At 41.7% G+C, this 19435-nt stretch overlaps 1 protein-coding gene across 1 annotated transcript in view; it reads left to right on the forward strand.

Moving 5' to 3' along the window:
* TRDN (triadin) overlaps window positions 1–19435 on the forward strand; it is a 292575-nt gene that overhangs the window by 66830 nt on the left and 206310 nt on the right. The window contains exon 6 of the mRNA XM_039528738.1: window positions 12777–12833. Within this exon, the coding sequence (XP_039384672.1) occupies window positions 12777–12833 (57 nt within the window). The remainder of the gene's footprint in view (window positions 1–12776; window positions 12834–19435) is intronic.

The raw sequence follows: 19435 nt of genomic DNA on the forward strand, positions 1-19435 counted from the left end.
GAGTTCTTGTTTCCCAGCTCTGTAAAGTGTTCTCAATTTCTCTTTAAGCTTCTTCTCACTATAAAGTGTTTTGTGAATTTTTGTGTAAGGAGCAATGTGTTTAAAAAATATCTTCAGAACTGAGTGAATGCCAAAAACACACACAAAACTACTTCCCCAGATATTTTTTTATTTGATTTTTGTTACCATCAGTTTCTATTATTAATGTTCTCTTGACAAACCTATCTTGCTTTTTATGGTGATCAAAACAGCAATGGCAAATCCACTATAAGGGGAACACTTTAGAATATGAAGAAAATATTTTTCAGATTATCTAAAGAAAACACAACTACCTACCCTTAGGCAAGAGTGAATTTTCAATTCCAGGGTTTTCTTTTTTCTTTTTTTTTTTTTTTTTTTTTTTTTTTTTTTTTTTTTTTTTGCTGTGGAAAGAAAGGTTTTTAACTTGGGTTGATGTCATGGGGCATTCCAATCCAAAATTTACTGCTTTCCTGTGAAAGATGCAAAAAAAGAGTTCCTGACTCCATGTGGTCATTAAAGATGAATTTGGATAGAAGTGTAGTAGCACTTGAGGTTTCAGAGAGTTTAGCTTCCCGTCCAAATGACGCTACTGAGCTCTTTTAATTTGTGCTCCTGCTTTAGCAGAGGGTAGCTGAGCTAGTTGCTGTTAAAGAGGGAAGAGAAGGATGTGAGTCTGATCTCTTTTCTGGTTGAGGGTCCATTGTACCACAGTTGGAACGAAGAGAGCCTGAAAATCAGACTTGGTGGGTGGGAGTTAAGAGAAGACATGAAGAAATGTCTTACTTTCCATAAAAATAACAAGTGCTTCCTTCTGATCAAAATCCTCTCTCAGGAGATCCTGGGGTCCTCACTCATTTATTCTTCATTTGAGAGGCACAGTGCAAAATTCCTATCTGAATTGTATTCCTCCTCCTGCCCTCTTCTATTTGACACAGGTTCAGAGTTTATTAGTGTTAGAACATCAGGAAAGCGCTGAAATGAGGTGCATTGCATTGGCCATTTGAGTGGGGTCCCAGAAAAAGAGATTTATATATTTTTGAGGGGGGGCAGGGGAAGAAATCTGTATTAAAAATTAATTGGGGTTAAGAGGTCTTCTAGGATCCCACATTTCTCCCAAATTTATCCTTTCAAAGTCCTCAGTTACTGTGGTGCTCCTTCATATGAGGACGGTTACATGTTGTTCACTGAACATGAGTGCTCTTGAACATCTGCCAGAAGGGATTACTCAATTCAGAGACAATGTAAAATGCTGCCTTCCTTTAGATGAAAAATTGCCCTGTATATTAGAGCTGATCAGAAGAGTTTTTTTCCTGTTGAAAAATCAAAAATTGAAATATTTTGGCCAAAAAACAAAATAGATTTGGAAATGCTACTGTGGTGCCTCAAGCTGCATCCCCTCTCTAGGCCAGGCTCCCTAGTTGGCTTACATATCCAATCATGCACCACAGTTTCATTTCTTGATGTGGGGAGGCGATGCATCATGATGAACCACAATTTCCATGAGACACCGGAGTGGTATAGCTGAATCTAGTATTTTCCATGGAAAGTAGCCACTTTGAAAAATTGTATTTACTCAAAACCCCAATGTTTCATGGAAACCGTTCAGTGGAACATCTTTGACTGACCTACTATATATATTAAAATGCCCAGGCACATTGTTACCATGGTAAAAGATCAATGCCAATGTTCTATGACTTAATAATAAAATTCTCCTTTAATGAACAAAAAGAGCAATGTATATCTTTACCACCCCATCTCTCCTTGAGACCCAAGAACAAAAGCATTTTATTTTGTAGCAGAAAGAATATGATTTGAGTCATGGCAGATGGAAAAAGGCATATATTTAATTGATCCCAAAGTAGTAGCATATAAACAGAGATGGTTATATCAAATTTAGCTTTAGTTTCTGTGTAGGTGAGCAGGAGGTTGTGGGGGAATGGGGATACATTATGCTTCTCTCTCCACAATCTGAATAATTTGGTTATTATCAAAATATCACCCCATGATCAAAACACTTATAGGGTTGGTGATGGGGATGTTGCTGGTCAGTATATGCTAATGTTTTTACCATTGATAGCTTGGGTGTAGCTCCACCAATGCTAAGAGATTACTTAAAATGTATGGGATCAGATCCTAATCCATGCTAAAAAAATTTTGCACTGTTTCTGCAGCACAAAGTGGGCTTAATTCTGGTTTCAGTGGCCATCTGAAGAATCGCTTAAGGTGTAGAGTAGCATTCAGTGGAGGGGACTATATCAAGGAAAGGAGGCATAGCTCGATCACTACTGAACTCTGGCTATCTCCAGCTGCCATAAAAGCCCTCCAGGAGTTGTTGTCTTTGGCCATAAATTAGAGTATGTGTGAAGTTTCAGAGTAGCAGCCGTGTTAGTCCAACTTAATCCTGGCAGCTCCAAGGATCAGGGGACCATAGAAGATATAGCTTCTTTTAAAGTCTACACCATCAACTCTTTGGCCAGTTCCAAAGGCTAGGCCCATAGGGTAGATGCAACCCCAGAGTTAATTCTCACAGTCAGAAATATTTGCCATTTATTTTTTCATATTGTGGCTGCTATAAAGACTTGGTGTTTTGCATAGACTGTGGCTCCATGAAATATTAACATTTTGTTGGGAATTAGTCTTTTGTACAGATTCTTTTCCTCCTACCCCTCCCATCCCATTAAAATAGCTATCATCCTAACCAGCCTCTTCAGGAGAGCTAGGCCACAGCTGTACTGTTTCGAATGTCTGCTAAGGAGACTAACAAGAAGAGAGTTGACTACAATTCTCTATAAAGGCAATGTCTAAGAGCAAGTTAAAAATGACCCCTCTGAAGCTCTTAACCCAGCTTATTCCAGCTCTTACTTTGTGGTTTATTTACCTCCCCACTAACTTTCCAGGATAATCATGCACCTGTTGCTAGGTAGGCTAGATAAACCAGCAGGGATAGAGTCCAGCTTAGTTGTGGGCAGCAGCTGTAGGGCTTCCAGCCGCTGGAGGCAGAATTATTAACCCTAATCTTGGCAGGCCCTTTGGGTGGGGTCCATTCCCCTTTTCACATATGGTCATTTTTGAGAAAGTGAAGGTTTTAAACACTCAAAGGTCCAGATCCACAAAGATGTTTAGGCTCCTAACTTCTATTGATTTCGGTGGAAGTTATGAGCCTAAACACCTTTGTAGATCTGGGCCAAAATGTTTAGCCTCACTGCCTGTAAAAGTCATTTTTGTTTTGTATAGCAAAAGGGGGAAGAGGGAGGGAGAAAGAGTGAAGAACAAACACAGCCTGAAACTAGGATCCGTTGGTATTGTTTACTCAGCAAAAGATACATAAAAATATAACCCCTTAAAATCAATCCAATCACAATTGATGAAATTTAAAACAATTATTGATATTAAAACCCCAATTCACTGTCAGAGTGTCTGGCTAATATTAATGCAGAGAGATGGTGATTAAGGGACCAGTCTAGGCTTCAGAGGATCAGGGTTCAGTAACCAGCTCTGATGTTGGTTTCCTGTGTACCCACAGGTAAGTCATTTAATCATAAAGCTCCCTATTTAGGAAATGGGAATAATACTATTTCCTTTCAACCATATTCTTCTTCTTTGTTTTTGTTTTTTTGGTTTACATTGTAAGCTCTTTGGAGAAGGGACAGTCTCTCACTATGTGCATGTACAGTACCTAACACGGTGTCCTCAGTTTGGTCCTTTAGTGCTACCATAATGCATGTTATTACAACTGAGTACTTATTAACAGTGAGCAGCCAAACAAGAGCACAGTAATATAAGCAGACTGGAAATTAACCACTGTATATGTTGATGGAAGAGTAAGAACCTCCTCCTGCCTCATCATGAAGGGGCACATTATTCATACTAATGTGAGGCTGAACTGTGCTGAGAGGGCACCTCTAGTATAAAGTGCTTCAGGAAACTATAATTTACTTCTCTTTCCCCGTCCCTCCTCTTACTAATGCTTGGTCTTTGTAGTGCACAGGGAGAACAGGGCTGTTAGCAGACACTGTAAACTCTTGATAAAGAAAATTAACATGGTAAAGGCTGGGGATGGGGGGGTGGAGGAGGGGAAGAGGGGGGAGAGAGGAAGAGCTTCCAAAACTGCTTGTTCAGCAGGGATTTTCAATCAAGCTGCAGATTTAGCTCATGTAAATCTGACTGTCATCAGACTATCAGCTTTTTTTGGGTCAACAACATACAGCTGTGCAGACCTGCTAACAAGATAGTCAGTGAATATATCTCCTGTCAGAGTTTGAAAATGGTTGGCGAGTGGGCTGCTAGCTTTTCTTCTTGGAGGCATTTTAAAACAATTTTACTGCATGTTCTGTATATCCTCAAAACTCTAGATAAGTCAAGCAGTGCCCACATTTTAGGAAATAAACTCTTTGTCCCTTCTAAAAACCAGCAACATTGGGAAAATGATAATTTTTAAAGCCTGCTTGATAACTAGAAAACCCTAACAATGAAATACATCTTTTAAAATACATATTCCTTTGCAATAATTTAATAAACTGTGCTGCCATCTCATCAAGAATCAGGATGGTTGCCTTGGTGACAAAGATTATCCTTGCTGCTGCTTGATTCTGTCATTTTTCTATACATGAATTCATAATATTGAGGATTTATTAACAGTATGTCACATTGATAGAGATAAATTGTGTGCTTTAAACTGGCCATGTAAGTCTTCTATGATATTACAGCTGCTTTGTCAACTCAGAAATAAGATATGATGTGATTACTAGAAAATTAAAGCTATTTGTCATAAAGCGTAAGACACAGAGTATCAAAACTGCAGAGGAAAAATCCTCAATAGAAAAATCTGATGTTTTAAATATTTGGGGTTAGTTAGTTGTTACCATTTTATGGCTTGTAAATTAATCAAATTCAATCAACATAGAAATGTATACTTGTTTCTGCTGGTAACATTTAACTTGTAATGTGCAGAAATAATGTATTCTAGAGTGTCGTATTTTCTGCTGGCTCCAACTGCCTACAGAGATTAGGGAAAAAATCCTAGTGAAGGCAAATTTTGCAAGTTCAGAGTGTATTTTATATATTCAATTTCTTTAAGGACTTTGCATGATGTGTTGTGTCATAAGTGTTGCTGTAGGTTAGATAATCCATTCAGAAATCTTGAATGTTTCTGGTGGGGAGATAACTGAATTATATAGTTTTGTTCAGAAATACTCATGTCAGATTGGATCTGCCCCCAATATGTCATGGGGTCAGTTTAGGTTATCTACTGTATTTACCAGCCTTCCATTGGGTATATGAACATTTTTTAACTAAATTACTATGTGATCCACTAAAACCATTACAAGGGGGAAAATAAACAAACGAAGACTGTATCTGAAACACAAAGATTTCCTTGGATTTTGACAGGGATGGGGTGGGGAGGCAAGCAGTGTATTTGAATAATTTGAAGTCAGTGGAGCTATGATAATTTACACCAGCTGAGGATCTCCTAACAGTCCCCAAATGTTTGAACCTGTGTGCATGATTCTGCTAATAGCATACAATTTATCAGTCAATGGGCCAGATTCAGAAATGATATGTGAAGCTACATCAGATATGCTCTCCTTACACTCTTCTAGAGCTATGTAAACAGAAGTATCAACAGAATCAACTACTCTTCTGTTGAATAGATTAATTATTCACCTCCTGCCAAGATCTTTATCATCAGGAGTGAAGTAATCCTGGAGCTGCTTATTAAGTTTAAATATATGTTCAATCATAATGTTTTTAATTGTTTTATGTCCACACTCTTGTCAGTTTCATGTACTCACAACTCAGAGGAAATGACTTGAAATTTTCACTCCGAAGCTGAGCAGACCAGGTTCCAAATTTCTTTCCCAAGAAGCGTATTCCCTTGTCTCCCAACACAATTATGTATTTGTGTGGTCCTTGAAAACTCATATTCAACTCATTCACATGACTGAAGACATCTGCTAAGTAAGTTGACTGAAGAAGCCATGGTGGGTCACTGAACAATTTAGCAAAAGGAAACCTGTGATCCTGTAGGAACCCACGTACTTCAGCTCGCAATTCAAAAAGTCTGTTGAACACTTTCCCCCATGAAAAACCTCTCACTTCAGTGTGCAAGAGAAGAATTTTATGAAGTGCACCTATTTCACACATAAAACTGCAAACAGACGAGCTGATAGAGGCTGACTTTTTATGAAATTCACAAATTCACAACTTTTACAATATATTCGGTAGCTTCAACAAACAGGTTAAATAGACATTCACCAGTTGTGTGACTAGGCAGCACTTTACAGAAGAGCACATTTTCCTCAATGGTAGCATCTGAATGATACTGAAAGAAAGCTAAGAAGTGTGCTAAGGCTGAAACACCTGTTGATTCACCAAACTGAACACCATTTTAACTTTTCTTTCAACTGCTCATGAATGTCATCAGCCATTTCATTAACACTCCTCGAAACAGTATCTTTGATATAGGAATAGCTTTAAGCTTATTTTCCTCTTCATGGCCAAGAATGCTGATAAGCATGTCTAATGCCACAGGGAGTATGAGATTCTCAGGCTATTGTATGTGCCTTATGGTTTTGGGTAATACGAGAAGTGACACGAGATATGAAGCTTCAAGAGCATTCTTACTGACATTACTTGTATTCCAAATCAGTGTTTGCTGTCTTTTCAAGCTGTTCAGTTTTCCCTTAAAGGACTCGAGAGGCTTGTTCTTTAATTATGGATGTTTACTTTCCAAATGCCGAATTAATTTAGAAGGTTTCATGCTTTCGGCACTTAGCACTTCACCACCCACAACACAATAAGGTTTATTTTTAATTGCTGTAAAACCGTACATCGAATAGCTGGAATCGGATTTTCTGCACTTCATCTTCTTCACTCCTTCACAGGGCCGCCCAGAGGGGGGGAAAGAGGGGCAATTTGCCCCAGGCCCCGAGCCCCACGAGAGTTTTTCGGGGCCCCTGGAGCAGAGTCCCTCACTCGCTCTGGGGGGGGCGGAAAACTCTTGCGGGGCCGGGCGCAGGAGCTTCTTCGCTCCCTGTCTTCACCAGCGGGGGGTCCTTCCGCTCCAGGGCGGAAGGACCCCGCTGGCGACCCGCCGGCCGAGTGGGACCCGCCGAAGTTCAGCTCGGTCTTCGGCGGTAATTCGGTGGCGGGGGGCCCTTCTGGTCCGGGACCCACCGCCGAAGTGCCCCGAAGACCCGTGACGGGGGCCCCCCCCACTGCCGAATTACCGCCGAAGACCGGGCTGCACTTCGGCGGCGGGTCCCGCTTCGGCGGTGGGGGGGCCCCCGCCACGGGTCTTCGGGGCACTTCGGCGGCGGGTCCCAGAACGGAAGGCCCCCCGCCGCCGAAGACCCCGGGCCCCCAGAATCCTCTGGGCGGCCCTGCTCCTTCATTCTGTGCAGTACTTGGTTGAACTCTCTTTAAAAATGTATCCATTGCACAAGAAGGCCTCTTTGAAAAGTGTGCATACAGTACTACTTGCTAGCCATGAAGAACAACAACACTCTCTGGACAGGAAGCAGCAGTGAGGTCACATGGTTTTGTGAAGTCACATGCTTGCCTAAAGCAGGGCCAGCCTTCAACTCTCTGGGGCCTCACAGAAAGCACATGCAAAGATCTTCACAGACGGACCCAACATTGGGCGCTGAGGTGTATTGACCCACAGGCTGGGTGGCCTCCTGAGGTGAGTCAGGGGCTGGAGGTGGTGCTTCCTCCCTAAGCCTCTGCTGCCTGAAGCCAAAATCCTGCTGCCAGGATTGAAGCCTGAGCCCGACCACCTGGGACTGAAGCCTGATCCCTACCATGGGGGGGTTGAGCTGTAGCTCAAGCCTCACCTCACCTCATGGGGGGGTGACAGCCTGAACCCCACTGCAGGGCTGGCAGCTCGAGCCTGAGCCCTGATGCTCAGAGCTCACAGCCCAGAGCCCAGCCACTGAGGGGCTCACAACCAGGCTATCTGGGACTGACAGCCCCAATCCCCACTGCGGGGGGCTCAAGATTTTAAATTAGCTTCATGGGGTCCCCTGTGGCATAGGGTCATGCCGACCGTGCACTTGTAAGGCCCTTGGGGTTTGTGATTCCCCCAGGCTGAGAAACACTTGTCTAGTGGTTACAGCACTCACCTGAAAGGTGGGAGGTTTCTGTTCACATTCCTTCTCTTTATCAGCCAGAGAGGGGACTGAAACTGAGGTCTTCCATGTCCAGATTGAATATCCTAACCGTTAGGTTATAAGGGTGTCATTACCTCTGCTCCTAGCTGGTGTAGGTGGAGTTAGGCAGGTGCCTAACTTATTCTTGCAAGAAATGGCTTAGGTGCCTAAACTGTCCGACTCCAGGAGAGGAGTTCCTGGCTGTGGATTACATGCAGAGATAGGTCCAGGCTGTAGGGAAGCACCTATGTGCCTCCATGAGAGATGTGGGGTTTAGGATACATCCCTCTCATCAGCATCTCCCATTGTCTGGCTTATGTGGCTCCCCGCCTAGTGTCCCGCTTTTGTGGATTCCATTCTTAGCCTACATCTACACTATGAGGTAGGGGAGTGCTTCCCAGTTTGCTATCCTCATGATAGCTTTCACTGAGTTAAAAATAGTAGTACCACGGGCACAGCAAGCAGCAGCAAAGGCTAGCCACCCCAAATGCAACTCACCTGAACTCTGTGGGTATGTATTGAAGGTGGCTAGCCCATGCTACCACTGCCCATGATACCATGGCTATACTATTTTCAGCATGTAGCCTAGAGGAGAGCTAGCATGAGTATGTCTACATGAGCTGCGAACCACATCCCTAGCTTGTAGTGCAGATGTAACCTTAGAAGCCTATCTCTGCCTGTGCATTTTATAGGGAGACTAGGCACCTAAGTCAGGTTTGTGGATCCCAGTGTTGTTCCAGCAGTTTTCTAACCACTGCAATGCCTAAGTCTCTGTGTGGATCCAGATTGCTCTCCTTGTGTATATCTACACTAGACTTAACTTAGGGGAAAGCATAAATATATCTTGGAATAAACTTTTAGGGAATTGTCCGCACTAGCCTTTATCAGTGTGTTACCTACTTCTTGTTAACTTGATGAAAAAATGTCCAGTGTAGACAATCTTGTATGCGTAAGGAAGTCTCACTTGGTCTAACATGCTGAGGAGCAATCACAAAAGCAAGAAGATGTAAATTAAATTAGGGTGGGTGTTACTTTAACTTATTTTTTTCTTCTGTAAACATGATGGGGTAATTCATCCTTTGTGCCCTCTCATGACTAGAAATAGTCCCTCCATGTGAGGACTGAGGGACAGTGATGAGACTGTGTGGAGAAATTTAAATACCTTTTGTCCCTGTTGTCCTTAATTTGTGGATAGATCCAAAGATTTTATGTCTCTAATGGTGTCCATTAACATCTTTCATGTACATTAAATTATCAAAAGAACTGTAAAAACAGAGCAACAAAAGCATATGTTAGAATGCACTAGAAGTCATGTGTAAAACTTGTGGACACTAGCAGTGACTGGGAGAAAAATACTGAAATAGTCACAGGAAGAAAACAAACCAAACTCAGTAACAGGAGTCTTTAAATTGGGTGATTTCTATGTAGTCTGAATTTGGAGGCCTATAGAACAACAAAAATGCTATACATATGAAGACAGGAAGTGCAGGGTCAGAAATGGCTCATTGGGTTCTTATGGCCAGTTTATCTTCTTACTCTGCATTGGTGACTGGTAATGATGCATATCTAGGCCTCTGCTACTCTTTAATAGGTATTTTTACCTCTTTGCTGAAAGAATGAGTGCTGATTTGAAGGCAATAGAGACTGGTGATATAGCATGATTATGCTTTTCTTCTAAACCTGACACAACCTGTATTTTAGATGGCAAATACTGCTTGAAGTTGACTGATAGGTATTGATTCTCAGCAGTCTGTGGATAAATCTGTGCAGTAAATCAATCTGTTAATGGAATATAGAAATTTATCTTTCCCATTTCCCCTATTAAGCAATGCACAGGTGTTTATGTCCTGAACCAGTGTCTTTTGAAGTCATCGGGAAGACTCCCACTGATTTCAGAGAGCAGTAGATTGGGCCTTACTGTTCAGTAGATGCAGTATGTTTTCCTCTATCTCTGTTGGATTAATTTTGTGGTGAGTGATCTTGTAATTGGAAACAGGAAAGCCAGACCTAGCCCTTAAGTAAGGGGATGCACCTCCCATTGACTTTAGTAGGAGCTGCACCTGCTCACATCAGGGATTAATTTGGCCTAGTGTCCGATATCAGTTTCACATTCCAGGAGGTGTGCTCATATTACACTAATGCAGAATGCTACATAGTCTTAATGGGTTTACCAGATGTCCACTATGATATCACTTGTTATTTTTTCCCAAATGTTAGCAACTGGAACCTTGATTTTTGGGGGGATGGGTTTTTTTTAAAAGTCTATATAATATAAATTTTCTGTGTTTGCCATTACTGTATTTTTGATACATGAAATGAAATCAAGTATAAGGCCTATGGCACTAGTATAGTACCAAAGTCACCGATGAGATTTTGAACAGAAGAGATGGCACAGTATTTTGTGGGCTGAAAGGAGAGCAGACAACTGCTGAAACATTAAGACAAGCAAGTGTAACCCAGACGCCTCCTGGGTGTGGTGTTCTGTCCCATCTAGTGGCACTGAGAGAGAGAACGATTAATGAGTCTGCTCTACAGCCTTAGCTAAGAGCCAAATTGCTTTTAGCTCATGCATTGAGGTCCCAGGTTCAATCCCGCCTGCCGACGACCAGGGTCTGTCGGTGTTACACAAGCATTCTCCAGTCCAGTTCTTAAATAAGTTAACGTCTAAATGATGTAGTCCAGGTATTGGCAACCTTTGGCACAAAGCTCGTCAGGGAACTCTGCTGGTGGGCTGGGACTGTTTGTCTACCTGCAATGTCCACAGGTTCGGCTGATCGCACTTCCCACTGGCCATGGTTCGCTGTTCTAGGCCAATGGGGGCTGCAGAAAGCACTGCACTGGCCACTGCTTCCCGCATCCCCCATTGGCCTGGAATGGCAGACTGTGGCCAGTTTGAGCTGCGATCAGCCAAACCTGCGGATGCTTCAGGTAAACAAACCATCCCGGCCCTCCAGAGAATTTCCCTTATGGCCGCATGCCAAAGGTTGCTGATCCCTGATGTAGACCATAGGCGCTGACTCTTATTTTTCCTGATGGGTGCTCTATCCTGGCTCTCCCTGAGGCTCCACCCCACTCCACCCCTTCCCTGAGGCTCCAACCTCTCTCCGCCTCTTCTTGCCCTGCTCTGCCCCCTCCCCCAGACTCTTCCTTCCCGCCCTTCACTTGCTCCTCTCAGCCCCCTCCCACAACCTCCTCCCCTCCGCCACTGGTTCCTCTCCACTGTCCCCCAAGTGCCTCCCTTTGGCCATTGAACAGCTGATTGGTGGCCAGCCCCAGGACCCTGCTGAACACCTGTGGCTGGTGGTTGCAGAGCACCCCCTATTTATTTCTGTGGGTGCTTGAGCCCTGGAGCACACACAGAGTCAGCACCTATGATATAGACTGTGGAACAGGGCTGTGCTTTGTTATTTGAGTTGATGCAGAAATACGTCCGTTTCAAATACAAGTCCTCCAAAAAAGTGGAAGATGCCAATTTTTGGGAAGGAGATATTGTAGTGTAAATACTGGAAAGCACATAAAAGATAATGTTATGTGGTATATCTGAATTTGTGTTTATTTTCCTGTGGGCAATACAAGTACAATAACAAGCTGCCCATGATTTTTAAGGTTTGAATAGTTGTAGGATCTGTACATTGAATTATAATAGAAAAGTGATGTAAAAAATGTAATGTAGCCTGTCCTGATTGGGATGTATACATTAGAATACCATAACCAAACATTCCGCATTAATTGCAGTTTTTAAAAGTTACTTGAAGAAAGACCAGTTGAAAATGTTGACACATCTGCACTCTTTGAATTTCCTATCATTGTATTTCACTCTTTCTATCAAAACAATTCCCAGGCAATCATTTAATTAAATTTATTAGTAAAGCTTGCCAGTTATGGTATAATATTATAGGATGAACCATTGCTATGGGCTCTGACCCTAATTCTGGAAACTTATCCCTATTATATGTTATAAAATCTAAGCATTATTACCTATTGTTCCAATTTTAATGCTGTGCCGGGCCTTCCAAAAATATAGAAAAAATACATTCTCTCCCCAAGAAACTTGAATTTTAAATATACACCTAAGCGAATGGAATTCATATGTAACATGAAATGTCTGCCTTGATAAATCCAAGAGGTGCATTTAGTTTCAGTAATTATTTGATGTTTAGTAAATATAATCACAAATGCTTAGTAAGAACATTTTTAATGAAATTCAGTAACTTTTTGTATTTTTATATAGTTTTACATATAAACAAAACAATTGATACATGACTCTATTACTACATTTAAAACTGAATCCTTATTGTAGATACTTAATATTAAGTGTTACCTTTCACAAGGTATTTACAGTGTAAAATCCATAATAGTTAATAGTTAATGGCAGATAAATCTTTATTAAAACAAGGATATACTTTTTTCCTAGTCTTAGGAATGAATAAAATAGAAACAATAATACACATTGAGAATAATGCTTTGTATGTGGCCAGAATTTTGTCACGTATATATAGCTAAGAGATCCATGAACCTTTAATATATCTTTATAATTTGTTTCCTTTATTGTTGTTTGATTTTTTCCTCTCCCAATAAATAAACTATTAATTGTGTTCTTTCCAGAAATTCATAAAGACAAGCCTGACAGACAAGAAAAACTCGAAAAACCAGCACCAAAAGGTAATTATTACTATTTATATATGTGTGTGTAATAAATAATATATTTATTCAAATTATATTATATTGCAGGAGCATTCAGGAAGTTCCTAATTAGGAACAGGGCCTTATTGAACTATGCATTGTATGGTCACATATAAAGACATAGTCCTTGACCCCAATAGGTCTCAATCTACCTATTCATCTGTCTCTAAATATATTTACATAAAAACCTACATGAAAAGAACATTAGGGTTGCAAAGTCAAGCACTGAAAAGTTTTAAAATTGAGAAAATAAAAATTTTCCAGGCAGACTTGATTTGGTCTCTCTGTGTGTGTGTATATATATATATATATATATATATATATATATATATATATATATATATATAACACATTCAGTTTTTAATTACATGATCCTATACTATGGTACAGGAAAGACAGTTGTCCTACTCTCAGTTCTTACGGTCATCACCACAGTGTTCCCTGGCAGCCAGAAAAGTCCTTTTCAGACTCTGCAGTCCTGGGCTGGAGCATGTTCAGTGTCAAGAAATCTTTGGAAATTTTGCTGCCAGCCTCTAACAAACTTCTACGGAGCATGTGCAAATGGCAATTTTCATAGGTTTATAACTCGGCCAAATTTCTGTGAATTTTCCTGGAGAAAGTAAAAAGCACTTTTCTGATGCTAGGAACATTTCTTTGCCAAATTTCAAGTCTCTCTTCTGAAGCATGTGGAGCCATTTCAATTTCTCAATAAAAATGGTTGTAAGAATTGTTTAATATGAGCAAAACAATATGTTTTTCCATAATCTCATTCTTGAAACAACAACCAATTTTTCTGTTATTTTCAAAAACAAATTCAACCTCAAACAGACACTTTGCATGAAAAATTTCAGCCCAAATATTTAAAATTTGGGAAAGCCAAAAGCAACTGAAAACAGGGTCTTTTCATGAAAAGTATTAGGCAACCTTACACTGTGAACTCTGCCAATAATTAAACATTTTATTCAAATCTTTTCTGAAACTACTAATTGCAAAGTAAAATTCAGTTACTGTACTTGTTAAAAAAATGTATTTTAAGGAAAGGAAATAATCTGAGAACGGATCTAACAAAGCACTTATTCTGACAATAATGCCATAAAAACACAGTGATTTAAGAATGATGTCATAGTATTTATTAATTAGCATTAGCTTGTGTTGTCCTATGGAATATACCCAAGTTTTGGGACAAGCTCCCTAGGAATGGTATACTTCAAAACATCAGAGATTGTGGGTAGGTCAGAGAGCCTCAGAGAAAGGCTGTATAGTCAGAATACTCAGAGCATCCGTATAGAGTTTTCCTTTACAAGACCATTCTGATTTTACTAAAATAATTCAATCCAACTCTGATTTGAGTTGTGATGAAATAATGGGTGTACAAAAACTGAAGCTCTTATTATATGACATGGACAGGAAACTCACTAAATTTCAAATTCATCAAACTCAGAACCTGGGTAAGTTCCCTGGTAACACCTAGCTCATCGCGAGGAATTCTTTTGCAGAACACAGAGTAGTAGTACGCTACTATAGCAAATGCAGATAATGTCACAGGCTAAACCTGTCCTTATTTTAGGAAACAAACGTTTTTATGTTTTATCTGCTGAAATTGCAGCAAGGGAGGTTAAGGTTGGACATTAGGAAAAAAACTTCCTAACTGTCAGAGTGGTTAAGGAATAAATTGCCTAGGGAGGTTTTGCAATCTCCATCATTGTAGATTTTTAAGAGCAGGTTAGACAAAGACCTGTCAGTAATGGTCTAGCTAATACTTAGTCTTGCCATGACTTCAGGGGACTGGACTAGATGACCTCTTGAGGTCCCTTCCAGTCCTATGAGTCTATGTTCTTATTTCTCACCCTCACATACCTTCCTCCTGGGAATTGATGTCCCACTCCCATCTCCTAAGGACTTGAAGGGACCCAGGGCTTTTCTCTCCCTCATTAGCTGTTTTGAGGAGCAACCAGAATGGGCTGTTGCCATTTTCCCTCTGGCTCCCAAAGCAGAGACGCAGGAGCGCAGTGACCACTCCTGCTCTCACTGCTGGCAGGCTCTAAGTGTCTGGGACTGAAAGAACCTCAATAATCCTTAGCATGGAAGCTTGTAGCCACAATATTAGGCATTGGTCATGTTTGCTTGTTACCTAGAAATTATGCTAAGGATTATGGGGCTACCTCAAGTAAAGCCAAGTATGAGAAGGGGGTCTTTCTTTATTCTCACTTTCTGTGATGACAGTGGAATTCTTACCCTCCTCGTAAGATGATATGTTAGGACTAAGGGGGAGGGGGAGACATCAGCCATAACTTGGCAATCCTCTGAATGATAATATGCTAGGAGTTAGCAACCAGCTCCACTTGAACACCTATTGGGGGTATCCCAAGAGGGCTCTTACTTTAATTAAAAAAATGGGAGGAGAAATGGGGTTCTGAAGTTGTATGCACAGCTACAATATCCAAAACTATGTAAGTTCAGAAACTTTTGTTAAGAATACACTGAGGTTCACAAATGAATCTGTCCTTAAGCCCAAATCTCAGTTCAAGTGGATTTCACATTCAATGTGACCTTCACACAAATCTAATTTTAAGCTTCATTGGAGGACTTGTGAACACAGTTAAAATGAATTAACCAAAAGTGTTGAAGTTAAAGCATGTAAATTAAAGCATATTAAACCCTTGTGTGTACCTTTTCATTCAGAAGTATAGTGGCCTTAGTTCACTAGATTGTAATCTTCCTTGAAGAAGGAAGCTATAATGAACTAAGGCTGCTTTACTTCTGAATGGGAGTGTCCACACAGAAGTTTAATGTTCTTTAATTTCACAGCTTTAGTTAATTCAGCATTTCCTGGATGTCCCTGTGTAGACAAGCCCTTATTCAGTTAATTGGAGCAAACATTCTCTTCTTCATCTGTACTACACTCATCACCCTAAGTCTTACTGAGCTGAGAACTATTTTTACTTCACTAAGGTATGGAATTAATGCCTCCTTAATCTCTTTTTGCCCTTGCTCATTTTGGGCACAGAAATGTTACCCAACACTCTCTCCAACTTTTTAACTGAGCAGACTAAATTTGACTCCCCTGCACTTTCTTTTTTTCATTTGGTGCAGATTAAATATACTATCACACGACTAGTGTTTTGGAAAATATCAGAAATGTGCCCCTTACATCTGTTTTTATTGTAGGTAAAGTGGGTAGCAATGCCTAGAATAGTATATAGTTAAGGAGTCCTGATACTTTCCATTATAAGCCCCTGTGTTCAATTTCTTATAAGTTTGCCACACTTTAACCACTCTGGATGAAATTTTCCATGCTTGCTCTCTGCCCCAGTCTAAATTTTCTTTTAAAGTTTCATAAAAAATGGTTAAGCAATTTCAAAAAAATGAGGCTAGTGACAGAGGAAATTTTGTCAGTATTATTAAAAACAGATTCCAGCTGTTTTTCTCAACATCTCTCGCATCTCCATGGTTTGGGAGTTGAAATTTGGCAGGAAGAAAATAAAAGAAGTGCTTTTTTCTATTCACATGGAAATCAGCCAGATTTGCCCAAACTACGGGAAATCACAATTTGTGCAAATGCAGCAGAGCTAGTTTTGCTTTTGCTTCTTAATTTTCTGAATGTATTGGCACTGAATGAGTTAGGGATCTTGGCCTCACCTCCCCCCCACAAAAAAAGATGTGATCATATAATTCAAGACCCTATGGTAATGCACATGCACAAAGGAGTTGAATTAAGGTTGTACAGTAAGCCTTAATGCTGGCTTTTCTTAACTTTTGATTGTTTGACTTTGCAAACCTTAATGTTAGAGCTGATCGAAAATCTTTTGAAAAACATTTGATGGAAACCAGACAGGCTGGCTGGCCAGACAGGCTGCGTTTCCTCGCAGCTCATCCACCTGCCTCCCTGAGCTCTGCAGCTTCTCGGCAGCCAGGCTGGCAGGGAGCTTGAGAAACAGAGCTCCCTGGGCTTCCAAGTTCTGCAGCTCTGTGGCAGCCCACCTACCTCCCCAGCGAGGCAGCACATTCCTTGGCAGAAGTGTTTAGATTTGGGGGTTCTAATATGAGTTTATTATAGACAGGGGTGAAAGTAGAAATAGGGACTTACTGGTACATGGCTGGGTTGGGGCTGGCTCTGGTCTCTGGAAGGGGTGGAGCCTCAGGTGGAAGGGGTGGGGATTGGGGTGTCAGAGCAGTGGCAGCCGGGGCTCTGGCAGCAGTTTAAAGGGCTCGGCCGCAGCTATTGTCCCGGGCCCTTTAAACCACTGCCGGAGCCCCCAGCTGCCACTGCTACCCCAGGGCTCTGGTAGTGGGGCTCCGGGGGCTATTTATAGGGCCAGGGCCATAGAGGCAGCAGGAGCCCCGGGCCCTTTAAAAAGCCATCAGAGCCCTGCCGTTACTCCAGGGTTCTGAGAGCTATTTAAAGGACCCAGGACTCCCCTGCTTCTACCGCCCCAGCCCTTTAACTAGCCCCCGGAGCCCTGGGGTAGCAGCAGCAGGGCTCTGGTGACTATTTAAAGGGCCCAGGGCAGTAGAGGCAGTGGAAGCCTCAGCCATTTATATAGCCCCTGGAGCCCCACTGCCACTACCCCAGGGATCCAGCAGCAGGGCTCTGGCTGCAATTTAAAGGGCCTGGGGCTCCAGCCACTGCTGGGAGCCCCAGGCCCTTTAAATTGTCACCTGGGGAAGCTGTGCTGCCTCGGTATAGTGCACCAGCTCTTGCCAGTACTCCGTACCGGGGTGTACCGACTTACTTTCACCTCTGATTATAGATATGATCCTGAATGCTGAATTTCATATCCGGATCAGTAATCTTCCCAAAGTTTCATGGGACCTGCTCAGTGTTTCTGGTTTGGGACCATATCTAATGTGCATAGCAATTGCATACCAAACACTACATTAAAGGAACGTTAAAGTTACAAAGTAAAGAATTCAGTCCACAGGACAGATGGTGCTCAGGGAATGAATCAGGGGTGTGAGGTGAAGGAGACTGTCTGTAGGACCTCCTTTGTGGCAGAAGTTGGAAGGTGAGAGAGCCAGGGAACAGCAAGAAGAAAAACAATGGTGTTGAATCTCACAGAGCTTAGTGAAGTCTCTCTCTCTCAATCCCCAGTTGAAGTTGATCCAGTCTGGATAAAAGCTTAAATAGTCATTGGAGCAGAGGAATTGGACCCTGGCTCTCCTATGTGGGTCCCCAAACCCCCAGGCTACGGAGTCAGTCTCTCTCTTTGGCCCAATGACTGTTTGTTTATTTATTAAAAGTGGAACAGATTCAACAAGAGAGATTGATAAACACTTATACAAGACTATCCCATAGCCCAGTGGTTAGGGCATGTGCCTGAGAAGTGGGAGACCTCTCTTTAAATCTTTTTTCCCTGTCAGACATAAGGAGAATTGAACCTGGATCTCACACATTTCAGCTGAGTGCTCTAACCATTGAACTAAAAGCAATGAGGGAAATCAGAGCACCATCACCACCTCTTCCTTTGGTCTTTCTTGCAAAAAATGGCTTAGCTGTGTAAATCCAGGAGACGGTTCCTAGTTGTGGATCCCAAGCATAGTTAGGCACCTCCCTGCAGTTTGGATTTAGGTGCCTTACTCCCAGAGAGGGCAGAGTTTAGCACACACCCATCTCATCGGCATCTTCTATTGGATAGCATAGGCAGGAAACTGCCTAGCACGCTGGTCTTTGTGGATCCCATTCTTAAATGCCTAGCTCTCTCCATGCATTCTATATGGAGCCTGGGTACCTAACTCAAGCTTTGTGAAGTCCAGTCGTTTTTCTAGGTGCTACGTGTCACACAATACCTAAGTTCCTTTTTAGATGCAGGGCTATATCATAATGCCTAGGCCCAAGTGGGCCAAATTAAGGTTGCACAGGCAACCTTAAACCTGGCATTTCCCAATTTTATATATGGAAGTGCTGTATATAAATCCAGATGTGTCTCCCAGTAGCATAACTGCATTGCTATGCAAAGACTCCATCTTGATTTTAGGACCTGCCTGGCCCTGGTCAGACTGAGACTGAGAGCTTTGTTAAGTGAATGATTTACGCACTCTAGGAAGAGAAGGATATTCATATTATTCTAGTCTGACTCCTGCTAGCGGTGGAAAAAATGTGGGGCCTACCCATCCAGGCCTCCAGGTCTGTAGAAATTGAGGTATTATATGTGATATGGCTTTGAGGCTCCCTTCTAAGTTGACCATGGAGAGATTCCAGAAAAAGCAATGAGTTTATTTTCATTTGTTTAATTTATGAAAATGTGACATTTAAATGTATTAGATCAAAAGGCCTCAGTGGAGTCAGGTGGCCTGACTGATACAGACCTTTATTGTGATTGGGGAGTCAAAAGTGCCTCATCACCACAGCCCTGGAATGTGATCACTTTAATTTTGGCAACACCTGCCCTTCCCAGATAAATTTGTTGCCTGAAGTCATAGCTCTGACTGTCTCCATATGAGGTAGTGCTAAACTCTACAATCTGAGATTAGCATATTCTGAGGCTACTGTGATACCAACACGCAGGATAGGGCTCTCAGACTAATTAGAGCACTCCTTCAGCCTATTACTTATAAAAAAAATGTTTTATGCTTATGCCAGC

The sequence above is a fragment of the Mauremys reevesii genome, linkage group 3 (assembly GCF_016161935.1).
Source record: "Mauremys reevesii isolate NIE-2019 linkage group 3, ASM1616193v1, whole genome shotgun sequence".
NCBI classification, from domain to species: Eukaryota; Metazoa; Chordata; order Testudines; family Geoemydidae; genus Mauremys; species Mauremys reevesii.